Source organism: Gobius niger, assembly GCF_951799975.1.
Source record: "Gobius niger genome assembly, chromosome: 21".
Lineage (NCBI taxonomy): Eukaryota > Metazoa > Chordata > Actinopteri > Gobiiformes > Gobiidae > Gobius > Gobius niger.
This window is the reverse complement of record NC_136872.1, coordinates 4,651,465-4,678,875: the sequence shown is the minus strand read 5'-3', so window position 1 is coordinate 4,678,875 and position 27,411 is coordinate 4,651,465. Positions and strand designations below refer to the sequence as shown.

Sequence of the window (27,411 nt, the reverse complement as noted above, 5' to 3'; positions counted from 1 at the left end):
AATGATGAGGGCGACAGTGGTGCAGATGGTAGAGCGGGTCGTCTCGTGATCGGAAGGTCGGGGGTTCAAATCCCACCTCCAGAAGGTGCACACTGTCGTTGTGTCCTTGGGCAAGACACTTCACCCACATTGCCCCGAGTGTCTGCGTACATTGGTGTATGAATGGGTGAGTGGATCCTTGCTGTAAAGCGCTTTGAGGGCCTAATGTAGGTGGAAAAGCGCTTTATAAGTTGAGACCATTAACCATGAAAATCTAGATCGTTTAAGTATTGCTTTTTCGATATTAATATCTTGAATGTTCATATCTCGATATCGATACGATATATCTTTTAGCCCTGATTGTCGCCGTGTTTATGTCACATTTTTGAAGCATTTTCATCTCTTTTTTGCCTTCTTTTTGATTTTTTTTTTCTGTTTTAGTTGCTCGTTTGTGGCTCTTTCTTTTCCATCACTTTTTCATCGCGTTTCTGTCGCTTCTTTATTGTGTTTTTGTCGCTCTTTTGTTGTTTTTTGTAAATACACATTCATGTGTCACATCTAAATAATTCATGGATTTCTTCAAAATTTTTCCAAAATCTGGATCAACATCCCACATGCATTCGCTACATATTTCTGGTTCCTAATGTCCGGTGTACGTGGCACTATTTCATGTCACATTGTCCGACGTGGGGACTGTAAAATCAAGAACCCGGACTCCACTGTGTTGTTTTTCATCACTTTTTAATCATGTTTTTTGTCGCTTCTTTATTGTGTTTTTGTCGCTCTTTTGTTGATGTTTTTTTGTCACATTTTTTTGTTATATTTTCATCCTCGTTTGTGTTGCTATTCAAGAAGCTTTAAGATTTGGGTAAAGCCAAATGTGCTTGGTTGAGGTGGGGGTTAAGAGGTTAAAGGGACTATACGGAGTTTAAAAATGTTAAAACGATGTATTTTCCTCCCCTCCATGTTCCTCCATGTCCTAATGTGTAGAATGAGCTCAGACCTGTTCACCACAACTGCCTCTAAAATCCAGCACTGTCGCTCAGAAAGCTGTTAATTCAGGTCAGAAGTGCCGTCATGCACGAGCTTAATATAGAAGCTGCAGTTATGTGTGAGACCTGAGGTGGCAGTAGTGAGTATAATATGACTCCTTTCAGGACTACAAATGGAAATGAGCTTGAATTCATTCCTATAACTTTCTCTAACATCCCAGTTTATTGGCACGTTTCACAATTTTGACGCTGAACCGTCACCGTAGCCACAACCAAGCGGAATAAGCAGGTTTAATTACGTTATGTGTGGCGACTATACTTCCCCAAATGTTCTGCTCATGCTCGGAGAATAAAATCCCAACACTAATTCAATGCAACATTCATTTGCCTCACTGAATGTACTTATATCGCCTTTGTTGTTTTCTACATTTCATTGGTTTGCTGCATCCTCCAATAACTCCTAATGTTAAGTGAATGGAACGTTTGAGAGCTGCCCATTAAAATGCAAATGTATCCACTGCAATATCAACATGTGCAGTAAGTATCCATATATTATCACAGAGCACACGGCGGCCATTCTCATAAATAATTGGCCAATCAGATGGAGCTTTAAATCACAGAGCGCAGATGAATGAAAAAGTTAGACACAGTTTGAGGATGACATCACAGTCTGTATGAGTATTACATTTATCTATTACATTATGACTGGAGAGTGTGGAGTGTGGAGGAGTCTGTCTATGTATTACACATGGACACAACATTTGAAGATCCACATTTGTGAATGAGGAGTAGGGATGTCATGGTTACCGGTGTAGCGGTAAACCCTGGTAAAAATGTTGACAATAATAATTACCGTCTTGTTCTTGAAAAGATATTTTACTGCGGTGGATTACCACGCCCGCGGTTTAGGCAAAGTGAGCCTCATGAGCTGCCGTCTTATCTGCTGAAGCTGCCGCAGGCGCCTCTGTAGCTACAACCAAAACAAAACTTTCTCGAAGCTGGAATCATGTCCGACACAACAGCGCAGGATCAGCCTCAGAGACCGAGCCTGAAGTCTGGACATGTTTTGGGTATTTTAAGAAAGCTGAAGGACAGTTGATAGAGACAGTTTTCCTGTTTGTGGAACATGCAGGAAAAAGTGTCTCTAAAGCAGCAATACTTCGAACCTCTGACTCACCTGCATGAATTAGCAAGTAAGTTAACGTTAGCGTTTTAGCTGAAATGCTCATGTGGGACTTTGGGTTGAGGGAGAATGTAACGAGTCGCCCCATAGTGCGGCTGCAGCGCCACCGCCAGCATAAGCCGTGTCCGGATACCTCCGCACGATGGCACAATGCGTTACGGGGCTCCCGGTGGCAGATTGCAATAGATTCACTCTCGCCGCAAAATTATGAATTTAACAATGATCAGTGTCTGAGGCATTTTCCCAAATCTGCAAAGCGAAAGCTCACTGGAAGGAAACAAACTGAGAACAATTGTCCTGATATAGACGGTTTATCTTGTTCTAAAATATTCTTCTTCTTCGTTTCTGGCGCTATAAATAGTACATGTAACACCCTCGAAACGATGTCAACAACACATCGTTATAGTTCTTTTACTTTGATGTGAAACGATTTCAGTTTGTGCAGGAACATCAATGCTTTCTGAACATATTAACACACATAAAAAATAAATAAAATAAAAATACCGCGATTATACCGAAAACCGTGATAATTTTGGTCACAATAACCGTGAGGTAAAATTTTCATACCGTGACAGCCCTAGTGAGGAGTAATGTTGTACTTCCTGTGTACTTCCTGTGTATCTCCAGCTCGCTCGCGACTCAACATAAAATAGGTAAAGGGTAAGAGTGTTGGGGAGAATGCTTTGAAACTGTATTTAGTTACAGAATACTGAAAGCTCCACCCAAAATGTATTTCGTATTCCGTTACTTTATACAGTATTCTGAGTACTTAGAACACTTTCACATTATATCTATGTGTACTATAACATATTCCTTTTCTATTTTCTTTATTATTAATGTGGAATATGAAGCTGAAATGTAATGTTTGAGTACCCCTGTTTATTCCTCTGATTTTAGGAAAGTAACTGTATTCAATACCCTCACATGAAAGCGTAACTGTACCGGAAAACAGCTACTCAAAACGAGTATTCTAAATGTGAATTCAGTTACTCCCCAACTCCGAGGGTATGTTTAATCTTTTTTATACTCTGACAATAAAACTAAGATGAACTGAAAACGGCCATGTCTCGCCTTCAAACAAAACAACCGGGCTTAAATTTAATAAAAGGTTTGGTTTGAAAGATGAGAAAACATAAACAATGCCCGGCCCTAACAGGTTTGGAGGACTGTGTTTCCAGCAGTCACTCACCCGGGACAGAGCTGTGTCACAAACACCCCGCCATGAGGAAGCTCCCTGGATGGACCACAGCGTCTCTTTGAACGCAACTCCAGCTGTTGTATTTTTCAATTCGAAAATTGAATGCATCCTGTTCAACGTTCAGCATTTTGTGATCCTTGCGCTGGATGTCAGAATGATTTTGGCGACTACACAAAATTAAGCAGCAATGCGTTTTTGTAAATATTTAATGCTTCATTTATAAAACATTTACGCATTTCTACCAACCACTGTTAATCATCTTTAAACACAAGCAAATAGTTGCAGCGCTTCATGGTCTGAGCAGTGATTAGGAATACATTATTAGGAAAGCTTTGTTAGTGCTTTACAAATAATGACATAAAAGTGAAGCATTTCCTGTTACACAAGTGTGGTTTACAGAGTGAACAATACATGATTCACTTATACTAACTGGTCCAGCTGCAGGCTTTGGTCCGCCTTTGGGCTTCTCCCCGCCCGAAAAGTGCGAGTCATGTCTGGGGCCCGTCTTAGTCACATGACGCAGCGGGAAAGACCAGAAGGAAAGCGGGATTGCACTCACTCTGAGCTTTTTTGTAAATACAGATTCACGTATCACATCTACATAATTCAAGGATTTGATAATTGTGACTAAATCTTTCCATAATGTCGATTAACATCCCAGAAACATCTTCAATCCTAGTGAATAAAAACAAGAATCACACGCATTCTCTACAGATTTGTAGATTCCTAATGCCCGGTGTACATGGCTCTATGTAATTAATGTCACATTGTAAGACTTGGGGACTGTGAAATCAAGAACCTGGACTCCACTGACTCCTGTCTCCACTGTGCGATGGCTCAAAGAGAGAACCAAGAGCAAAGTTTATTCGCAGGGAGTCTCGCATGTTTAGAATGCCAGCGGTGTTTATTTCCACAGAAAAGCGCCGTTAATGCCAGGCCTGTGTTGCTTGTGTTATGTTGTATTTTGTTGAAGAGACGCTTTGACAGAGATCCTAGTAGCAGAGAGAGGAGGCTCACTCTGCGAACAGCCTTCCAGAATAAACCAGACACTGCCTGACGTCTGTTGTAGCTCGTCTTTGGTCAAACTAAGACTTTCCCCATGATGAGTGAGTGTACACCTGGCTTTAGGTGCAGGGTTAGTCAGTTGGAGCGTAATTACTATGGCTGGGACCATGTCAAATACTGCTTTGTGATTGTGAAGCGTGGTCTAGAACTCTGCCAGGACAGATTCACCTTCTGGAAACTGACTTGTATAACACTGTATTTACAAAGAATCTAGGAAATGGTCAGAATCAGCATCTTTTCCGCCAAAGCCACGTGCGTGAAAGAAGGACTGAAGGGAAAAGTCTCACCCTGGAGGTCCTCGCCGATGCCCAGGGCCAGCCCATCCTTGGTCCACTGCACGATGCCCGAGTAGTTGAAGACCACGCAGGACAGGAGCACCCGCTGGCCCCGCACCACCGACTGGTCCGCCGGCTCCTGGGAGAACCTCGCTGTCCACGCTGTCGGGCAAACGAAAGGAGAACGCGGGTTATTACAACGACTAACGAAGGAGAAGCATGACGAGGGTTTAGCTTCACGATTATGGGGAAAACAGTGCAGTCATTCGCTCGCAATCACAGAAGCTGCCCAAACATATTCAACACAGAGAGCAATGTTCCAGTTCCAAGTTTAGGTTGACCAAAAATAACATGTCTCCTTCCTGCGACACTGTTCAATCTGATAAAAAAGAAAAACAAAAGCCCGAAAATCACAAATCCATGAAACACAATGCAACGATTTCTGATAACACCCATGTCTTCCTCTGAACTCGATCCCACGTTTTCCCCGTGCTTGAGCTGCAAGTTGTTGCAATAGTTACAGTAAACCCCTCGCTCCTTTAAGCACTGACGGCGCACATTATTCCGTGTGCGGTTTTATGCTTAATTGATTCAAAAGTGCATTCCGCGGCCGCAACCCAATGCCACCGCTTGGCCTCTCGGATCGCGCCACGGGCTCGGGGGGGGGGGCCACTGACCGAGCCGTTTTGAGGAGAAAAGAGCGATAACTCTGTCAAAACGGGGGTCAAAAATCAGACGGCGGCGGGGGTGAGGAAGAGGAGCGCACTTCTCGCTGACTCAAGGGGGAAAAAAAAGAACCAGGAGATCAAACAGCTTCAGCCATAGTGTCCAAAAACTGCGAAAGCCCTCCTCCCTCCCTCATGTCTCCCTCCTGTCTCCCCCGCTTCATTCCTCCCTATGAGTCATCCGGCAGGCCTGCACATCTGAACGACTGTACACTGGCTGTCATTGTCCGACGCTTTGGAGCTTTCTTCTGTACAGTTACGGCGCGACTGTAACTTTCTTTCTTTTGCGCTGTTTGGGGCTGGCATTGGAAGGCGCTGTGCCCGATCGGGAGTGAAGCGGCACAGTGGCCTCGTGCTGGGGGGTTCTTAGACTCCTCACACCAAGCACCACCGCCTAAAAATGCTTCACCTTCCGAAAAAACACGCAGAACCATCGCAGCTAGAAGGTTCCGAGTTCGATTCCCTCAAGGTCGGGGCCTTTTCTGTGTGGAGTTTGCATGTTCTCCCCGTGTGAGTAGGTTTCCTCCGGGTACTCCGGTTTCCCCTACCACTAAAAACCACATCACCACTGTGGCATCGAAGGATGGGTTCAATGCAGAGAACGCATTTCCCTACGGGGACAATAAAGTACACACACACACACACACACACACACACACACACACACACACACACACACACAAAAGACCAGTGCTGCCATTTCCAGCTGCTGTAACTGACCTGAAGAGTCCAGAAGTACAAGGTGTTCAGTCCTCAGAGACATGGCCAAAGTGAGAACAGTGCATATGGAAAAAAGTTAAAGAGGGGGTATTATGCTTTTTTCAATCACACAGCACCAGTCTATATCACACTAAAATGAAGACCAAACCTTCTGTTGGTCTGTAAATGCAGTAAATTAGAATAACTGCCTTGTATAAAATGTCTCTCTCAAAATGGCTGTAGTGAATGTCTTGAAATAGGCCTCTGTCTCTTTAAGAACCTCTGAGCCTTTCCGACACGCCCCCTCCACACGCTGTCTGTGGCATCAGTGGGGAGGGGGTTCTGCTGAGGAGCAGTGGTTGGTTACTCGGCTGGTGACGAAAGCTCGGAGGCGTCTCCGGGAGGTGGGGGCGTTCCTAGGAGGACTCAGGCAAACCTATCCCTAAAATGGCCGCCATCAGAGTTTTTACAGATTACTCAAAAATACGTGAATGTGCCAAGGCTTAAATACGTTACTAAAAGCTCTAAAGCAAAATAAACAACATTGCCTGATGGTCCTGAAGTGTCCCCTGAAGAAGCCCAAATACCACCACTGAGACCGCTCGGACCTCATCAATCCATAAAACCTTTCAGAAATCTTTGGATTATTCCTGACCCAGCTTATGTGTCTTGATCAATAGCAATCGGATTTAAACTTTTCTCACTTCGGCAATGTCTCTGAGCACTGAACCCCTTGTACTTCTGGACGCTCCAGGTCGGTTACAGCAGCTGGACATGGCAGCACTGGTAGATGATGAAGTGCCGGTAGTTCCATGCTGGATTTTTCTTCAGTCTTTGACAGTTACTCTACGTCTTTCCCTGTCATCTCACTTTGGCAACAAAACGTTTGATGGTTCTGTGGTCCCCATCGTCCTCAGATTTTTTTTTAAAATTCCAACAGTGCTGCATCCCTCTGATCAGCTCAAAACAATTTGTGAGTTTTACACAGAAAAAAACGTGGCTTCCATTCCGCGCCAACAGCCTCTCTGACGAATAACGATCACCCGCTCACTGCCACACCCCCACCGTCCAGCGAGCCCAAGTCAACATCCCTCCACCGCCGCAGCAAAAAAATCACTAACTTCAGACGGCATTTCGAATTTCCAAACGCTTATTTGACATACTTCTGCTTATTCAGTGTGCAAAGGCGAACTAGCCGTGGCCCAGTACCAGCCCAAACGCATCCGAGGGAGAGAGGGAAGACTGCTCCGCTCTCCACGCACGGTGACAAGTCGTAATTAGCTGTCGCTGGAAGACATGACACCCGTACAATGGTGGAGGAGGCGGTCGGGCTGCACGCTTCAATTTTTTCAATTATGTCTCACGCATGGATTTTTTTTCTTTTTTTTTTCCCCTCCTTTTTGCTCGAATCTTTCACTTGTTATTTTCCAAGAATGTGGCACGGTGGGGCCAATATGTAAATATGACCTTCAGAGCCTCCGTGAGCAGCAGGTGGAGAGGGGGATCACGAAAAAACAACAACAACAACCCAAATGTGTCAAAGGAAGAAAAACGATGACAATATCCCCCAAGTCTGTAGCTGTAGCTGTAGCGCAAATGCCAAACCAATTACAAGTTGTGGAAGGATTCCGTTTTTTTCCTGCAAGGGGCAACCTGTCAGGACCAGCGAATGATCACACTGTATCACATCCCTAATACTTTTACTCCACTACGCTTGAAAGATAAATATAATACTGTCTACTCCACAACAGGCTTCAAAATAAAAAGTATAAATTGGCCGCGCAATTGGCTTTTTTGCACGATGTTGCTTTGCTAGTCCCGCCCACATTGTGAGCGCCAGTACTTCCTGTTCCTGTTTATTTGATAAATTATAGATTCTAAATAGTGCCCCACTATGAACAAATCTATTTTAGTGTAGATTGCTTACTTCTAATACCGTGTGTGTACTGCCCACGCATGTCTCAAAATCATTCGCAGATCACGCCCAGCGAAGGAAGACGCAGAAGAGTATGTAGGGTTCGCTGCCCCTTGTGTAATCTTTACGAAACATGACCATTTGCACGGGACTAAACTAATCTCCATGGGAAAGCAATAGAAGAAGCGAATGACTTCAGGTTAGCGGAAGTAGTGTAGAATAATGGAGCAAGTTGGCCTCATTTAAAAGCCTTATAGTCCACACTCCAGGACAGAAGGTTAGGGTTTGGGTTAGGGTTTAGGGTTAGGGTAGGGTTAGGGTTTAGGGTTAGGGTTAGGTTTGGGGTTAGGGTTTAGGGTTTAGGGTTTAGGGTTAGGTTTGGGGTTAGGTTTGGGGTTAGGGTTTAGGTTTGGGGTTAGGGTTAGGTTTGGGGTTAGGGTTAGGTTTGGGGTTAGGGTTTAGGGTTAGGTTTGGGGTTAGGTTTGGGGTTAGGGTTTAGGGTTAGGGTTTAGGTTTGGGGTTAGGTTTGGGGTTAGGGGTTAGGTTTGGGGTTAGGGTTAGGTTTGGGGTTAGGGTTTAGGATTAGGTTTGGGGTTAGGGTTTAGGGTTAGGGTTTAGGTTTGGGGTTAGGGGTTAGGTTTGGGGTTAGGGTTAGGTTTGGGATTAGGTTTGGGGTTAGGGTTTAGGGTTAGGGTAGGGTTAGGTTTGGGGTTAGGGGTTAGGTTTGAGGTTAGGGTTAAGGGCTAGGGTAGGGTTAGGTTTGGGGTTAGGGTTTAGGGTTAGGTGTTAGGTTTGGGGTTAGGGTTTAGGGTTAGGTGTTAGGTTTGGGGTTAGGGTTTAGGGTTAGGTGTTAGGTTTGGGGTTAGGGGTTAGGGGTTAGGTACCTGCAGATGTACACTCAATACCGCTGATAAACGACAATGAAGAATTTTTGGCCCAGTCTTTTTGTCGCACAGGTGGGAAATTCAAGCGCAATCTTCATGTGTTTGTATAGAGACACGCAACAAGCACATTTACAGGTATGACAATGAAATGATGCATTAATAGTACAGAAATAGAAATTCATATCCAGTAACGTTTTTGAATATTGTGGGGAAATTTTTTTTGCAAGATTCATTACATTTGTACAAACATTGTAAGCAATGTTTAAAAATACATAACCATGTTATTACAGGGACAGGAAAAAGTATGTGAACCCTTTGGAATTTCTTACATTTCTGCCTAAATTGGTCAAAAAAAATGAGGTCTGATCTTGGTTGAAATCGCAAGAATGAATAAACAGTGTCTGCTTACACTAATACCACCCAATTACAATTACATCCAATCATATTTTTATTGAGCATAACATGTAAACATTCACAGGACTACGTGGAATAAGTGAGTACACCCCCCGGCTAAGCATCCTCCAAGAGATAATTAAACACATTTATGCAGACATTTAGAGTCAGGTCAGACCCCTATATTATCAATTTAGGCAGATATGTGAGAAATTCCAACATAATTTCTCCTCCCACTGTATGTTATCTCAAACTTTCTCAATCAAGAACAAAGCTAAACTAAATTAGAAAAATCATGTTTGCACATTTTTAGCTTTACAATGCCTTCTTGAATCAGGCCGTGTAAGCAAAAACAAAAGAATGACCTCGGTGATTTTGCAATTACGATAAAACATAATTTAATCTAAGACACTGTGCCTATTTTTATTTGTATTTATTTTTTTTACCAATTTCTTGAACTTGCAGTAGCGGTGTCTTCCATTCTTCCCCATCCTCCCATCAGAACAGTATACGTCCTTTACCCAAACGACTTCCCCTTTATAAGTATGCGTGCCCAGTCTCCTCCTTCACTCCGTACATCTATAATGCTGTCTGCGAGTGTCCTTTTTCCCCGCGCTGATTCCTGCCGACCGCCTCCCACCCCCCCTCGCCCCCCCTCCTCCCATTCTATACACATATCTAACGCTGTATATGTCCTTTTAGCCATAATGCTTGCTATTTTTGTGTCCGCGCTCCTCGCTGGTTGGAAGGGGGTTAGAGGCGCACTGTCACAACTCATTTATCACATTAAATATCAGCCCTCTGGCGTCCTCTCCCTCTGCCCGCCTCTTTTTCTTGCATCGGCGCTCTCTCTTCCTCTTTCCTCACCTCCTCTCTTTACTTAGCTTTTGCCTTCACACTTGTCCCCCCCCACCCCCCCCCCCGAGCCCCCGAGCGTTTTCCGATGTTTCACTTTTTTCTAAACAACTGCCATATGCCCATCCCGAACTCGCTTTTGCACTTTCCGCGCTGTGACCCCCCCGACTAGGTTGAACCCCCCCCCCGCCCCATCTCTCCTCTCGCATTAGCCGGCCAGCTTTTGGTTAAAATACACAGCCGAGCACTCTCAGCCTATCATGTCAAATTTGGCGTGATTTGCATGCACGTACCAATATGGCGGATAAAACAAAAAGAGGGGGAGCGGTCATGCGCGAGAAGATTCCCGTGGCAATCGCAACAATGGAGTCTGACAGTGCATTAATATTCGGAGAGATAAAAGAGCTGGGAGGTAGGATGAAAAGGGCCAGGAAAAGAAGCCGCACAACGAGGAGGGTATGAATGGGAGAAAAACAGTGGGCCCTAATTTGATCCCTGAGGAACGACCCGCATTTATTGTATTAATAAAATAGCCAAACCCAACTCAAATTCAGGGCAGCCATCAGGCTACGTCGAATCAAGTCTCTCGCCTTCGGAATCCCAAGTTAGCGCTGGAATGCGTAGTCTATTCTGAGAGCGATGTTTTTTTGCCTAATTAATGCAAACCGAATGTAATCCTCCTTGCTTTTCCGCCTCGGAGAATTACCTGCATGGAAATGTACAGAAATAACGACGCGATATTCATAAACGTGTGAGTCTTTTCAAGGCTGAGAACCAATGGAAGCTGAGAAGATAATTAAATGCGAGTCTCAATAGGAAGCTTTCAAAGTAGGACGGAAGAAAAAAGATTGAGAAATTCTCACTGACTTGGCGTGAAGGTGCGAAGTTGTTTGCAAGGTTAATGAGTTAAATACTTTTTCGGAAGGTCTGCGATTCAATTCCCAGGCCGAATTAACAATATGTGTGAGGATTTTGCATATTCTTCCTGCCTACAAATTACGTTCGTTTAATATCGAATATTAGATGTAAAGATGACAAAGCAAGTGCACTAAACATGCAAGATTACTGAAACAAAACACCACTCCAAGTATATTTCACTTGCAAAAACTCTCAAAATTATATGTTAGTTAAAGCTAATGTATGTTTCCTCAATTTTTTTTAAATGATACATTTTCTGAGATTTTTTTAGATCAATGGAAACACATCAACCTGGGAAAAGATTTATCGCTTCACATTAGGGCTGCTCGATTAATGAAAAAATAATAATCATGATTATTTTTGTCATAATTTAAATCACGATTATTCAAACGATTATTTGTTGCCTTTAAAAAAAAGTCTTTATTTATTTATATATTTATTAATAAAAAAAAACTATGCTAAATATTTTCCGTTTTCTGGACAGTCATAAAAGTACAAATGATTTCAAATTTGCCTCGATTTAAGGAGAGGTCTCTGTTTCACACCTGCCCCCTGCTGGCCAGCCCTCACACCTGCGCAAGCAAACTGAGCAGCGCGGCCTGATGACATCATCACACAGCGCCGTTTGTTTTCATGTCAGGCAAAAGCATGAGCCATGGCACGTGAAATGCGAAGGGAAAATAATCCCAGCGCCATGAAATAATGCAAGTCTGCTTTGCATAAAATATATATTTTTTAAATGAAATTAAAAAAAAAAAAAAAGCTTTTTTTTCCGATTTTGCTAATTTTGTAATCGTTTAGTGTAATAATCAAAATTGTAATCGAATTTCGATTAATTGCACAGCCCTACTTCACATGTCATATAATAATGCTTATAATTTCATGACTGTTTCAGTGATCGCTATGCAGCATCCAGGATGCGTCGTAAAACAATGAATGAACTTCCAAGCTACTTCTCATTCAATAATTCTGTGTGTAGCTGCAATTTGCTCCGGGGCGAGCTAAGCGTTGTAAGCTTCTGAAACAATGATCTGGAGATAATATAAGTGAAATATGTAAAAGCCACACGAGCAGCGCATAATTACCCGGATTCAGCCATTTCTTGATTGTTACCAACGGCCTAGACACGCTATATGGGTGAAAATGGCTGTGTGTTTTTTTTTTTACGATTTAATGTCGACAACAGCCCCGGGACAAGCAAATCCCCCAACCATCACCTCGCACACGCTGGCTGGAGGTGTTCCCGACGCCGCTTCAGTAAACCGCAAACATAATCCACCGCGAGAGAGGATATAGAGAAAAAGAGCCGTGCGCCAAAATGACTGACTCATACCAACATGTGCTCGCTTCCATATTACCCGCTTAACACTTAGAGGGGAGGCGCGAAGGAGCTGTGAAGAGAGACGAGAGGACGGTGGTTAAGGCGAGTGAAGGAGTCGGGAGTATCGCTGCCGTAGAGTAACGACGCGACGAGGCTGGTAGTGGCGGTCTTCTCCAGGCTGATTCAGAAAAGGCCCAATGACTGTCTGGCTGCTACGGCATCAGTGACAATGGGAGCTTCGAAAATAGTGCTTTGGACTGGCAGGTATTACTCCAAAAAAATCTGTGACTAAGGAAACGGGTAAAAGCTACACTGGGTTCCAAATTATTATGCAAATTGTATTTTTGTGTCAAAAAGGTAAAATAATAATAATAATAATGAAACCCATGGATGTTATTGTGTCTCGGGGCTCTTTGAATCACTGACATTAATCTCAGAGACCTGGGATGATCAGTTTTCAGGTTAAGCCCAGTTAAAGGAAAAACTACTGAAAAAGGGTGTTCTACATTATTAAGCAGATCATCATTTTCAAGCAATATGGGAAAGAAAAAGGATCTCTCTGCTGATGAAAGGCGTGAAATAGTTGAATGCCTTGGTCTAGGTATGAAAACCTTCGATATTTCATGAAAGATTAAGCATAATCATCGTACAGATAAGAGATTTGTGGATGATTCAGAACACACTCTATTCTGACATCCTGCAAAGAAATCCAAGCAGAAACTGTCCCAAAACTCACAAGTTTAATGGATTTAAGAATGTTTAAGCTGCTATCACACAAGGGCTCCTATGGTAAAATATAACTTGACCTGTTGATCTGTGTGTGACCTGTTGGGTCATACTTACTGAAATCAAAAGCTATTTCAATCAAAAAAGTATTATGACCTCCTAGTGATACAAATTCAACAAATGACCATTTTCAGTTAATTACGAGCTTTAAAATGTATTGAAACGATGAGTTGCATAATAACTTGGAACAGTGGATTTTGTGGTTTTTACTATATTTATTTTTGAAAAAAATACTGTTATCACTGGGAGATTTTTTTCCACCACATTTAAATGATCCTCTACCAGTTAAAGACTTGAAAATGATGCTGACTCTCTTTGAGTTGACAATTTAGAAAATCTTAGAAAAATGTCATTTGCATCATAATTTGGAACACAGTGTATTCAGCCCTAATTTAAGGGCAGTGAAAAAACACAGCCTTGATCCTGGTAGTGGAGGAAATTTGGACTCTGAAATGATCAGAAAACATCAGGTGAAACTGTCTGGGGCTGAGGACACGGAGAAGAACCATTTCATAATATGAGCAGCTGGAAACAGTCACGTGAAGTAGTGATTGTGAATACTGGACTAGTTATGGCTCGTGCCAGGACTGGACGGGGCCTTTCTGAGTGCCGTTGTCAACGTTCTCCTACCAAAAAAGATCCCCTTAAAGCAGGGGTGGGGAACCTTTTTCCCATCAAGGGCCAAGTCAGTTTTTATAAAGTTCTCCGGGCCTTACAATTAAGCGACATACATTCTGGAGTTCATGCGACGCTGAGGTAGGACTGACAGCATGGATGATCATCACATTTCCATGCATGTCAGACTGACCGAATGCGATGGCTGGAACTATTTCTCTTTGGTGAGGCGTCTGATGTCAGCTGGCAGTGATGATGATGCTACTCGAAGCTGGTTTTCCAAGTTTGGGTCAGTCAGCCTTGAGCAGAGGCATTCATTTCATCCAAACGCATTTGTTCTTTCCGCTCGTGGAGTTTAGCATGTTTCGAGGTGTAAGGGCGCTCGAGAATTACACAATGGAGATAATTATTTTCACTCAAACTTGGCTGTAAATACTGTCTAAGTGGCGCTAGCCGGCAGTTAGCTTTGCCCGTTAGCCTCTTAGCTTCTTCTTCGTGATTCCATTAGTGTGTATTGGGGCCTCCGACCCGGTGCAGGGAAAGCTGCAAGTGTGGTTTTCTGGCCAGAGACACCAGGGGGAGATGAAAGACCCCCAGAGGGACTACGGAAAGGACATATTAAGGTAAACAAGTTACTTAGTACTGCTTTTAAGCCACACCCAATAAATACAATAAAACACCCTACCGCTCAAAAGTTTGGGGTCACTTAAAAAGCACTGCTTTTTTCAATGAGGATAACATTAAATTAATCAGAAATACAGTCTAGACATTGTTAGTGTGGTGAATGCCTACTGTAACTGGTGATTTTTACAGGAATGTCTACACCATCAGCTACCTAGGTGTGCAGAGGTGCATCACTCCAGTGTTCTCCTGGTACACGGTGTTAGCTATACAACTGGCCTGGGTGACTCCAAACTTTTGAGCGGTAGTGTACAATTTTGTTGGTGTTACTTAAAGGGACTATACAGAGTTTAAAAATGTTAAAACTAAATATTTTCCACCCCCTACATCAGGGGTGTCCAAACTTTTTTCATGGGGGGCCGCATACTGAAGCGTACACAGGGTGAAGGGCCATATATCGGTAGTTAGTGCCGCAAAACCTTTGACTAGCAGAGGTTTAAATTGCGCCCCACACCTTTATTTCTGCTCAAAACCTTCATGCCAGCTCTGTCTCACAGTAAAAGGTTAGTTGTTTGGTTAGAACTGTGTGGAATTATTACATTTCAAATAAAAAGGACTATCTCTGATGATGTGTCCCGATTCAGAAAAAAGGCAGAGGGCCACCAAAAAATAGTCTGAGGGCCGCATTTGGCCTCCGGGCCGCACTTTGGACACCCCTGCCCTACATGTTCCAGCCATGTCCTAATGTGTAGAATGAGCTCAGACCTGTTCACCACAACTGCCTCTAAAATCCTGCACTCAAAAAGCTGTTACTACGGGTCTGATGTGCCGTCATGCACGAGCTTAATATAGAACCTGCAGTTACACGTAAGACCTGAGGTGGCAGCAGTGAGCATAAAATGACCAACTCGCATCCAGTCTCTTCAAATAAAGGAAAAAAATGATTACAGATATTTTTTTTTAACGTGTTTGTTGTGATCGGCTCACCCATTAAAAATTGCAAAACAAAAAGTGTTGTCAATCTAGCGATACTGCAGATATTGCATCACTAAATATTGCAGTAACATGTTGGCAAAATGATCGACAACCCATTTAGCAATCAGCAGTGGATATTTAGTCTATAAACACACTCCGACACAATGTGATCTCAAAGACGGCACCACATTTATTTACATGAAGAGCTTTTGTGATTTATATGAGAAAAGTGTATGAAATATGTACAAATATTCTCTTTCAAGACCTCATCAACCAGCGCTTTCATTCCGCGAACTGGTTCAAATTTGACAGGAGACTTGAAAAGCGTATAAGCCGGTGTGCACGCACGGTTCTCTGCTCTAAAAAGGGCCCTTTTCACTCCATGGCTGATGTGAGGACATGGCCAGCCTCGCAGCAGCAGCAGCAGCAGCGGCGGCGGAGCTTGTATTCTTTCATTATGTGGGTTATGCTGCAGTGACAAATTTAGAGAGTGTCCTGATTTCCCTGATCCCCAAGACACCAGCGGGAGACAGCCAGCACCCTGTCCACAGCACCCCGCCGGACCCACCAGGCTTCGTCAATGTCGATGCTGGTGAAGTAAAGCACGTAGAAGATAAAGGAGGACATTGATGGATATTTTTGCCGACGTAAAATAAAGGAAAGATGACGATGAAAACCAAGATGAAACAATCAAACGAATTAAACTAGGGCTGTGCAATTAATCGAAATTCGATTACGATTTCGATTACAACAGTAGATGATTACAAAAATAGCATAATTGCAAAAAATCGATTATAATTTTATTTTTCAATTTGTTTTCAATTTTTACTTCAAATGTTTTTTTTTTTCATGTTTTTTTTTCTAATTTTAAATTTTTGGATTTTTGTAATTTTTTGATGGATTTTTGTCACTTTTTTGCTTGATTTTTGTCTTTTTTCGGCTGGATTTTTGTCTTTTTTTATGGATTTTTGTCACTATTTTTGCTGGATTTTTGTCTTTTTTCTGCTGGATTTTTGTCTTTTTTTTAAAAATGGATTTTTGTCACTATTTTTGCTGGATTTTTGTCTTTTTTCTGCTGGATTTTTGTAATTTTTTTGATGGATTTTTGTCACTATTTTTGCTGGATTTTTGTCTTTTTTCTGCTGGATTTTTGTCTTTTTCTGCTGGATTTTTGTCTTTTTTTTAAAATGGATTTTTGTCACTATTTTTGCTGGATTTTTGTCTTTTTTCTGCTGGATTTTTGTCTTTTTTTTAAAAATGGATTTTTGTCACTATTTTTGCTGGATTTTTGTCTTTTTTCTGCTGGATTTTTGTAATTTTTTTGATGGATTTTTGTCACTATTTTTGCTGGATTTTTGTCTTTTTTCTGCTGGATTTTTGTCTTTTTCTGCTGGATTTTTGTCTTTTTTTTAAAATGGATTTTTGTCACTATTTTTGCTGGATTTTTGTCTTTTTTCTGCTGGATTTTGTAATTTTTTTGATGGATTTTTGTCATTTTTTTGCTGGATTTTTGTCTTTTTTCTGCTGGATTTTTGTCTTTTTCTGCTGGATTTTTGTCTTTTTTTTTAAATGGATTTTTGTCACTATTTTTGCTGGATTTTTGTCTTTTTTCTGCTGGATTTTGTAATTTTTTTGATGGATTTTTGTCATTTTTTTGCTGGATTTTTTTTAAAGGCTACAAATAATCGTTTGAATAATCGTGATTTCAATTATGACAAAAATAATCGTGATTATTATTATTATTATTATTTTTTCAATAATCGAGCAGCCCTAAATTAAACATCCCGGGAAGATCCAAGCAGCCACACAGGCCTAAACCCCGGGCTAAGGAGTCCTGACCGCGAACCCGGCTGCTCCTCCTGACAGGTTGTCCCGTTTGCGGATGACTCAAAAGCGCAGAGCGGATTTCCCTACAGGGACAGCGAGGCAAACCTTAAATTAACTTTGCGCCGCAGCGGGAGAGGACGGGAGCGGGCGGAGCAGACGCAAACACAACGGCTGACCGAAGCTCCACCGCACGGGCTAACCATTTCCTGTGAACAGCAGCGCTCCCAGCCCACACGGGTAATCCACAAGTCCGAGGCGGTTTGTCCCTCCACCAGAGCGTTTACGAGCGGGGGTTTGACGGGCTCGTATCGCAGCTGCAGACAGGCCCTGGTCGACTTCACTCTACATGCGCAAAAATGAATCAAAATGACTATATTGTCTGAGGTAACTGGACAACCTCTAAAAGAAGCCATGTGAAAACTACCAGAAAAGCGACTAAAAGATTAATACTTGAAAAAAATCTACACAAAATATTCTTGCTCGGCTATATCACGATATCACGATAATTACTATATCGACTTATCATTCACTAAATGACACATAAACAATATATTCTGGCCTCAATATGTTTCGTCTGTACATTTATTTGCATTTTCCCCCATTATTTCCTTTGCAACACTTTATTTTGACAGGGCTTATACAGGAAGCAAGTCGATTTGAATGATTTTAATGCCCAATATTATATTATTATTATTATATTAAAGCAGTACTAAGTAACGTGTTTACCTTAAGAAATCCTTTTCCTGTGGGGGTAATACAAGTGTTTATGGGATGATTGGAGGGTCTTTCATCGCCCCCTGGTGTCTCTGGCCAGAAAACCATGTTTGCAACTTGACTGCCACCGGTCCGGAGAAAGCAATACACACTAATGGAATCACGAAGAAGAAGCTAACATGCTAACGGGCAAAGCTAACTGCGGGCTAGCGTCACTTTAAACAGTATTTACAGCCAAGTTTGAGTGAAAAAAAATATTTCCATTGTATAACTGAATGCACAGTAACCCTCTCTCCCTTCGCCTTTCCTGTCAGTGTAGTATTTACTCTCCAAGACAATTAATAAGTTAAAAAATCGTAACTTGCTACTACACCTGCAGTTGCACTTATGGCCTCTAGGGGGAAGAGTTACTTAGTACTGCTTTAACACAACAAATCATCTAAAGCCGTTAGATCAAGCAGAGGAAAGAACTGAAATGTGGATATTTGAAAGTAATTTTGACAGATTGGGTCACTCTCAGTAAAAGAAAAAAAAAAAAAAAAAGAAAAAAAAAAAGAAAAAGTACAAATAATGTGCAGAATTTCAGCAAAACATGCAGTTGAATGTGTTTTGGACCAAAAATGTTGTATATTCAATTAACTTATGACATAAAAGTTCAAGCAATGTTGTTATTAGAGGTCGATATTTGGGGATTTTACTATCGGCCGATATAGCGCCGTTAAAAGCCGGACATTACACAGACTTCCTGTTTTACTGCATTGGATGGAGCTAAGTCATGGCTTTTAAAGGAGTCCTCCCACAATGTCCCCACAATGTCCCCGGGCTCATGGGAAAAGAGAAACATTGCGATGGGAATTGGTTTCACTGACTAAACCTGAGTCAAGACAAACTAAGTCATTTTGAAGTACGGAACCTGGAGAATTCAGTCGCTGAGTTAGTTGAAACAACAGGATGATAATGGCATTTCTCCATTGTAAGATAAATAAAGGATTATCTTATCTTATCTTAAAGTGAAAGTCTGTAAGTTTGCAAAGAGAGATGGAGTGAAATTTGAAAGTAAACTATTAAATTCCTCCCTCTTCAACCAGAAAGCCCTTCTTAGTTTGCAAAATAAGGAGATCAGGATAAGACTTTGCAAAAGTGAACAATCAAGCTCCTCCCCCTCCCTCCTGATTGGACTTGACAGGAAAAGCTCATCTCATTGGTCAACACGGGAGGATGCTAGACTCTGATTAGTTGCTGAGATCCGGGAAAAAAAAAAAAAAATTCTTGCTTTACATCAAAATGCAAGACCATGTCGTCGATTTTGCACATTTTATAAAATGTGTAAACCATTAAGACTTCCAGACTATCACTTTAACTGCAGCATGCTAATGCTAATGGCAACAATCAAAGCTGTGTTAGAAACTATGATTGGATCACCTACATTAATAAAATAACATCGGCCACTGCTGGAGCGGCCAAGTCTTAATGTTTTTACAAGATTATAGACCAGACATTTGGAATAATCGGTCAAACTACCAGCCGAGCACATTAACATTGGCCAATAAAAATCCCCAAAAATCTTAGAAAGCCATAGAAAAACCCATATCAGTAAAAAGATATCAGAAATCTAGATTAAAAAAGGTTTACTGTCATTTTCATGCTTAGAGTTAATCGTATATCTTCAGTCGATTAAATCGTTTATTGCCATATTTTCCTTTACTCAAATGTAGTTATGGTGACAGGCCTAGCCGTAGCTAAAAAGCGCTACATTGAGGTGCAGTTTTACAGTACGGGGATGAATCTGCAGTATATGGGTATAATGGGACACATATACCAATGTACTCTGGAGGAGGCAGTTCCTCTCAGACGCTCGGCTTCATGAACAGGAGAGGACGTGTCACAAAAATGTGTTTTACAAAATAAACCTCAGCAGCATCAGTCGCCTCCACCGACGGCCTGTAAACTGCCCCCCCCCCCCCCTTGTCCCGCGCTCTTCCAACACCGGGTACATCCGCGGCTGGTAAATGACTGAAAGTGTATTTGCATGCGACAACGCTCGGCGCGGCGGCTATTTTTAGCCGGCGTGGCCCGCATTTCTTAATGTACCGCGCGGCCGGCTGCTCTGAGGTGAATGTCAAAGCGTGCATTAGAGCTGCCTCCTCTCTGCGCACGGGACGGGGGAGAGATGAGGCCGGCCGATGGGGAGGGACACTCGCAATCAAAGATAAACCGCGGAGTCCCGGCAGCTTTATCACGGAATGTCACTGCGGCTTTACAGTAAACGGCAATTCTGGTTTGCATAGTATTTTGTATAAGAATGGAAAGTAAGAGTAAAGGGTAGATGAGAGAAGCCAATGTCTACTATTTTGTCCCCCCCCCCCCTAGTTTTACAGCAATGTTTAAAATTCTGAGCTTAAATTAAAGTGTAAAAGTGTAAAAATCTTTAGGACCTTCTTCAATCCCTTTACAGTGAAAATGGTGGCCGTTAAATGAAGGATTCTGTTCCACTGACTTAATCGGTTCATCAATATTATATGGCCCTGTTCTGAGGTGAATGTCAAATCTTACATCTTTGAGCAGCTCCCTCCTCGGCATGGGACGGGAGAGGAGTGGAAGAGGGGAGAGAGAGAGAGCGAGAGAGAGAGAGAGAGAGAGAGAGAGGCGGAAAAGGTGAGGATGAGCTGAGGAGAAAGAGAAGAGGACAGGATGAGAGAAGAGAAGAGAGAGGGTATAGGTAAGAGAAGGAAGAGAGAAAACACGGGGAGAAGAGGAGAGAAGGAAAAGTAAGAGAAGAGGAGAGGACAGGATGAGAGAGAGAGGGCTAAAATAAGAGAGAGGGAGGAGAGGGGGAAAAGCAAGAGGATGAGAGAAAAGAAGAGACGGGGAGAGGAGAGAGGGAAAAGTAAGAGAAGAGGAGAGAGAAGAGAAGAGAGACGGCTAAAATAAGAGAGGGAGGAGAGAGGGAAAAGGTAAGAGGATGAGAAAAAAAGAAGAGACAGGGAGGAGAGTAGAGAGGGAAAAATAAGAAGAGAGAGAAGAGAAGACGGGATAAAATAAGAGAGGAGAGAGGCTAAAATAAGAGGGAGGGAGGAGAGAGGGGAAAAGTAAGAGGATGAGAGAAAAGACAGGGAGAAGAGGAGAGAAGGAAAAGTGAGAGAAGGAAAGAGGACAGGATGAGAGAGAGAGAGAGGGCTAAAATAAGAGAGAGGGAGGAGAGGGAAAAGGTAAGAGGATGAGAAAAAAGAAGAGACGGGGAGAGGAGAGAGGGAAAAGTAAGAGAAGAGGAGAGAGAAGAGAAGAGAGACGGCTAAAATAAGAGAGGGAGGAGAGAGGGAAAAGGTAAGAGGATGAGAAAAAAAGAAGAGACAGGGAGGAGAGTAGAGAGGGAAAAATAAGAAGAGAGAGAAGAGAAGACGGGATAAAATAAGAGAGGAGAGAGGCTAAAATAAGAGGGAGGGAGGAGAGAGGGGAAAAGTAAGAGGATGAGAGAAAAGACAGGGAGAAGAGGAGAGAGGGAAAAGTAAGAGAAGAAAAGAGGACGGGATGAGAGAAGAAAGAGGGTTAAAAAAGAGAGAGAGAGAGAGAGAGAGAGAGAGCTAAAATAAGAGAGGGAAGAGGGAGGGAAAAGTAAGAGGATGAGAGAAAAGAAGAGACGGGGGAGAGGAGAGAGGGAAAGTAAGAGAAGAAGAGGAGAGAGAAGAGAGCCGCCTAAAATAAGGGAGGGAGGAGAGAGGGAAAAGGTAAGAGGATGAGAAAAAAAGAAGGGACAGGGAGGAGAGTAGAGAGGGAAAAATAAGAAGAGAGAGAAGATGGATAAAATAAGAGCGAGGGAGGAGAGAGGGGAAAAGTAAGAGGATGAAAAAAAAGACAGGGAGAAGAGGTGAGAGGGAAAAGTAAGAGAAGTAGAGGAGAGAGACGAGAGCATGGGATGAGAGAAGAGAAGAGAAGAGAAGAGAAGAGAAGAGAGAAGAGAAGAGAAGAGAAGAGAAGAGAAGAGAAGAGAGGACAGCTAAAATATGAGAGAGGGAAAAAGTAAGAGGATGAGAAAAAACACAGGGAGAAGAGGGGAAAGTAAGAGAGGATGAGAATAAAAGAAGAGACAGGGAGGAGAGTAGAGAGGGAAAAATAAGAAGAGAGAGAAGAGAAGATGGGATAAAATAAGAGAAGAGAGAGGTAAAATAAGAGCGAGGGAGGAGAGAGGGGAAAGTAAGAGAGGATGAGGAGAGATATGAGAGAGCAAAAATTGCAGAAAGGAGAGGTGAGAGAGAGAGAGAGAGAGAGAAAGTAAAACAATGTGAATGAAAGAAGAGGGAGAAAGGCAGGAGGGGAGAGAATGGGGGGGGGGGAAGAGAGAGTGGAGCCCCCGCCACACTGAAAGCATGTCCCGGCGCCCGCTTGAATGAACAGCTCCGTCAATCCAAACAGCATTGGTATGGATTGTGACGCATCGATCTCATTTACCTCAGAGTCCTGCCCCCCCCGCCCCCCCCCAACACCGCCCTGTACCCCGCTGTACCCCGACTACACCGCCGACATGCCCCCCCCCCCCTCCCTCCATCTGTCCGTCTCTCTCCCCCCCCCTTAACGCCCTCTCCGCTCGCATCCAGCCAATCCCGCGCTCCGCCCCGGATCCACCGGTGTCTCGCGTCACCATAGCAACAGCTGACGTGCAAAGTAACCGGCCCCAAAAAAAAAAAGAAAAATACAAACTTTTTTTTTTCTCTCTCTCTCTATGAGCTCCACAGTGTGCATGTGCGTGATGATGAGACGCCCCAGACCCCCCCTCCCTCCCTCTCCCCCCCCCCCCCCCCCCTCCCCTCTTACAGCTACAGTCTGGGAGATGACCTCATCCTCCACCTCTGCTCCCGTCGCGCTGGATTCATCGGGATGGGACGCGCCACACTTTTCATTCTTTCTTTGATTTTTTATTTTAACGAACTGCAATATTTTTTAACCGAAAATAATGAATAAGAAACTGCAAGATGAGTGTGTGAATGTATAAATTAAATATAAATCAGTCTGATATTGAAAGGCGTAAATGGCAGAAGCATTTTCAGAGTCTGGGCTATACGGAGGTAAAACAAATATATATGTATTTTTATTCATGTATGTCCTAATGTGTAGAATGAGCTCAGACCTGTTCACCACAACTGCCTCTAAAATCCTGCACTCAAAAAGGTGTTAATCCGGGTCTGAAGTGCCGTCATGCACAAGCTAAGTACTTGGATTTAAGTACTCGCCGATACCGATACGAGTACAAGGTATTTTCTTCAACATTCTTTCTTTTTTCACAGCAGATTGGTTTGTAATTAGTTAATTTACTCATGTACATTTCCTTAAGTAAAGTAGGCGACACATTTAAGAGCAGTTCTATTAGAATTGCGCTGATGCCATTTATTTATTCATTTATTTATTTTCATTCAATATAATTTTTCATTTTTATTGCACTGTCCATCATAGACAGAAAAGCCCATGTCTGTGCTTTATTCATTTATGTGTTTTTTATTTAACAATAGTATTGAGATGTTACTTAAATGGTCTCTTCTCGTCTTTACTTCAGCTCCTGTGTATTTTCTCGTGTGTTTGTAGTAACTTAGCGAGAAGCTACAGCGTTTTCATTGTTCTGCTGCAGCTCATTTTCCCTCAACATAAACATGCTGTATCTCGTTTATTTGGATTTTCTGAGGACTTTTTAGTCGCTGGGTTAGTTTTTCAGATGAATAAACCCCTGGGCATAAAACGGCGTCAGAATGGCAAAAACTGCGCTAGCCGCGAGTTAGCAACGTTAGCCTGTATGTTGTAAACCCTGCAGACGCTGCAGCTCTAACAACATTTAGCTCTGGTTAAATCCAGCTCAGACTCTGGTTTAGAGAGCGCAGTCTGTAATAAAGTCAGCTCTATGTGGATTATTGGATTTACACTAAACAATTCTCCAGTTTGTTGCTTCTTCTCTCCTCAGCTGAGAGCTGCGCCTCGTGGCTGCGCCTCGTGGCTGCGCCTCGTGGCTGCGCCTCGTTGCTGTGCCTCGTGGCTGCGCTGGCCGCACCTCAAATGGTATTGGTTTGAGGTATCAGGACCTCATGAATGAGTACGAGTATGAGTACAAGCATGTGGTATCGGCCCGATACCCGATACTGGTATCGGTGCATCCCTAGAAACTGCAGTTACACGTAAGACCTGAGGTGGCAGTAGTGAGCATAAAATGACCAAATTGCATATAGTCTCTTCAAAGTCATAAACTGAGTTGTGTGTCAAAAGTATTGCAATACATAGTTCCGATGCGATACATGTATCACAACAGAGAAGTATTATGCGATATATTGCATGACGATACATCGGTTAGCGCTCGTGCCTCAAAGCTCGAAGGTCCCGGGTTCGATTCCCACCTGGACGGGGCCTTTCTGTGTAAAAACATGTGCAATAGGTGAATCCTCCAGGTGTTTCTGACCACCAGCCTGACTCCACATCATGGAGACGGGTCTACAGAGATTAATAAAGTATTACTTAACTTATATTAAGTCCCAGCTGTAGTATTTTATGTGTAAAAAATACCTATAATTGTGCAGCCATTTTTACACATAAAATATTTTGAGGATCTGTTTTGTGGGTTTATTTATGTTGATATATTTAAGTGCATTATACAAGGGATTTTAGATGTCACTGAAAAAAATATTTGTCCTTGTGGTAGTGATTGTAAATTTATAAACGGTTTGTCTTTCTGTGGTTGTAAAGTGGAAAACAAATGAACTTTGACTGATCGATTTTTCTTTTTTTCTTTTTAAAGCGCCGGCCTCATGTGCAATCCCTGGAGCTGCCTTTAAACCAGCACAGTTATGTGGACAATATAAAAAATAGAGTGTTATTGTTGTGTTAGCTAGCGTGCTAAACCCACAGGCCAGCCCCTCCCTACTGACTGCCGTGGCTCTGTCTCCCCCGTGGCTGTGGTTGGTATTCAGCGAGGCAGCTTAGCCGTGATGTCGCGTGTGCAATCACAACTGCTGGATGATCAGGGCTCTGCTAAGACGCTTCCTGCAGTACTAAAAAGTAAACGTGTCAGATATTCCAGCAACAACAGCTCATGAAACTCAAGACGGACGGTAAACTGCTCTTACTTTGGCTCACATGTTAGCAGCTTTGCAAAATGGAAAAACACGCAGCACTTCACTATTTCTGAGGGATCTGGAAAATGACAAACAGGATCGCTCGGAGGAAACGATTGGACAATGACTGTTTTGAGGCGAGGTTTAGCGAAAAGTCAACTGCAAGATGTGACGGCCTGTTGAGATAATGGTCTTTGAAGTCATCATTTCCTATATACATTTATGGTGGAAAAGTGAAATAATATAAGACTATTAGGACATAGAAATGTATCTCGCTCAAAGCCTAAAAATGAAAAAAAAACTAAAACTAAATGTTCCCTGCAGTGTTGCCCATTGCGTGTTGTAGAGAACATTTAGTACATTTTTACCATAAATTGAGGGTATTGGAGAATCCCAAAGACTTATTAAAGCAAAGGCACATTTCAAAACGTCTCGTTCCGAAACCTTGCACTCTTACCACCCACCTCAACAGTTCAGTTTTACCCAAATCTAAAAGCTTCCCGACTTCTTCTAGGGCTGAAAACAACTAATGGATTATTCAAACAGCTTTTTTAGTCATCGATTAATCGTTTTGTAGTAAACAAAGACTCAAATAGAGCAAAAAATGACATGAAAACTTATGTATTTTTGATGAAAAACCTACTTTGTTTCTAAAGTTACGGTCTGTATTGTTTTGTACATTGTAAATTCCATAAATATCTGTCTTTGTCTTATCCAATCAGACGCAGAATTAGCACAAAGAGTCTCTAACAAACGTTCACTTTAAGTTTACATGTCCTCAAGCGGTGCCACTTTAGCGTCATGTGGTAGAACATTTTGAACACATTTCCATATAGCTTTCACAGCCAAGTGATTCATCGATTAATTGTAAAAAATTAATCGGCAGTTTATTATTTGATTACCAAAATAATCATTAGCTGCAGCCCTAGCTTCTTCCTCGTTACGATTGTCACATTTTGTCCTTTTTGGTGCTTTTTTAAGGACACGTTTTGGGCACATTTTTGCATCTTGATCACAGTTGCATTACACAACAAGAAATGTGGCAATAAATCAATCAAAAAGTGGCAAAAAAGTGACAAAAAAGTGGCAAAAAAGCAATGAAAACATGGCAAAAATATAACAACAAAAATGACTAAAACGCGATAACAATAACAAGGAAAAATGTTAGATCAGTGTTGCAGGTCTTAGCTTTCAAATGAGGCGTTACACTGGTCTATAGGCTGTGAGCTCCAGTCCAGAAGCTTCTAGATTTGGGTAAAACTGATTTTTTTTTTTTTGTCATTGTGGTGTAAACTTGTGTATGTTGCATTTTTGAGCATGAATGTTTAAACTGTCCATCAAACCCATTCCAAGACTTTCCAAACACATTTCGAACGTCCCGCCCTGACGGACACACCCCTTTCTCCTACTACATGAAACGTGTTCTGAAATGCATTTGAACAGTTCATGTTTCCGTCTCCCCCCCCCCCCCCCCCCCCGTCAAAGCTCCTGGACGCGTTCTGAAATGCGCGCCGGGAACCGAATCTTTAATTCATAATCGTTCATTGCAAATCTAATCGCGCTCGGTAACACTTATCCGAAAAGACGATCTCCTGAACCTCGCCGGGCGCCGCCTCTCGCTGTAAGCCAACCCGCTTCCGTTGACGGTGCGTGTGGCTGAAGTGTGTGAGTGTGTGTGTGGGGGGGGATGATGTCATTGTTTTCCCAGACAAAGTTGGGGGAGTCACGCGGCACTCCATGGCCTGAGTATATAGAGCTGTATGTCTGTGCGGGCCTGTCAAAGGGGCGGTCAGCGGGGACCTGTGTGGACTCTCCATCCACACGACCTAGAAGAAGCTGACATGGACAGAGCGAGAGACGCCGCGGGACCCGGTGCGTGGAGCCTACATCACCCATGCATTATGGAGTGTGTGTAGGTAGGTAAAGGTACGGCTGTATAATGTATGGAGAGTAGTCAATATTTAAAGGGAAGGTGGCTGCAAATCACATCATTTTCTGAAGGTTGACACTGCAGGTGAAAAAATGATGTAGATATATAAATCTACTTCTCCTTCTCTGCCGTTTCATGACGTTTTATGCATAAAAATGGCATTTTCAGCAACAAAGTCAAAATAATGAATAGAGCCAGAGTGGGATTTTTAGTTTTTGAATAAGCTAGTCATAATCATTCAAAATATTGTTCAGTCCAAGGCTAAAGTGTGGAGTCTGCAGGAGCTACTAAAGTGGAGATGTTGTATGAGTGGAACAAAATCCTCATTCGGAGAAAAACCGGCCCTTAAGGGGACTATACAGAGTTTAAAAAGGTTAAAACTAAGTATTTTCCGCCAATAGGCTGGACATGTTCCAGCCATGTCCTAATGTGTAGAATGAGCTCAGACCTGTTCAC

At 42.6% G+C, this 27,411-nt stretch overlaps 1 protein-coding gene across 3 annotated transcripts in view; it reads right to left on the bottom strand.

Annotated features, from left to right (window-relative positions):
• Positions 1 to 27,411, bottom strand: part of kirrel1a (kirre like nephrin family adhesion molecule 1a) — a 93,153-nt gene that overhangs the window by 29,200 nt on the left and 36,542 nt on the right. For all 3 annotated transcript variants that reach the window (XM_079579592.1, XM_079579591.1, XM_079579590.1), the window contains exon 2: positions 4,705 to 4,854. In XM_079579592.1, coding sequence (XP_079435718.1) covers positions 4,705 to 4,854 — 150 coding nt within the window. The remainder of the gene's footprint in view (positions 1 to 4,704; positions 4,855 to 27,411) is intronic.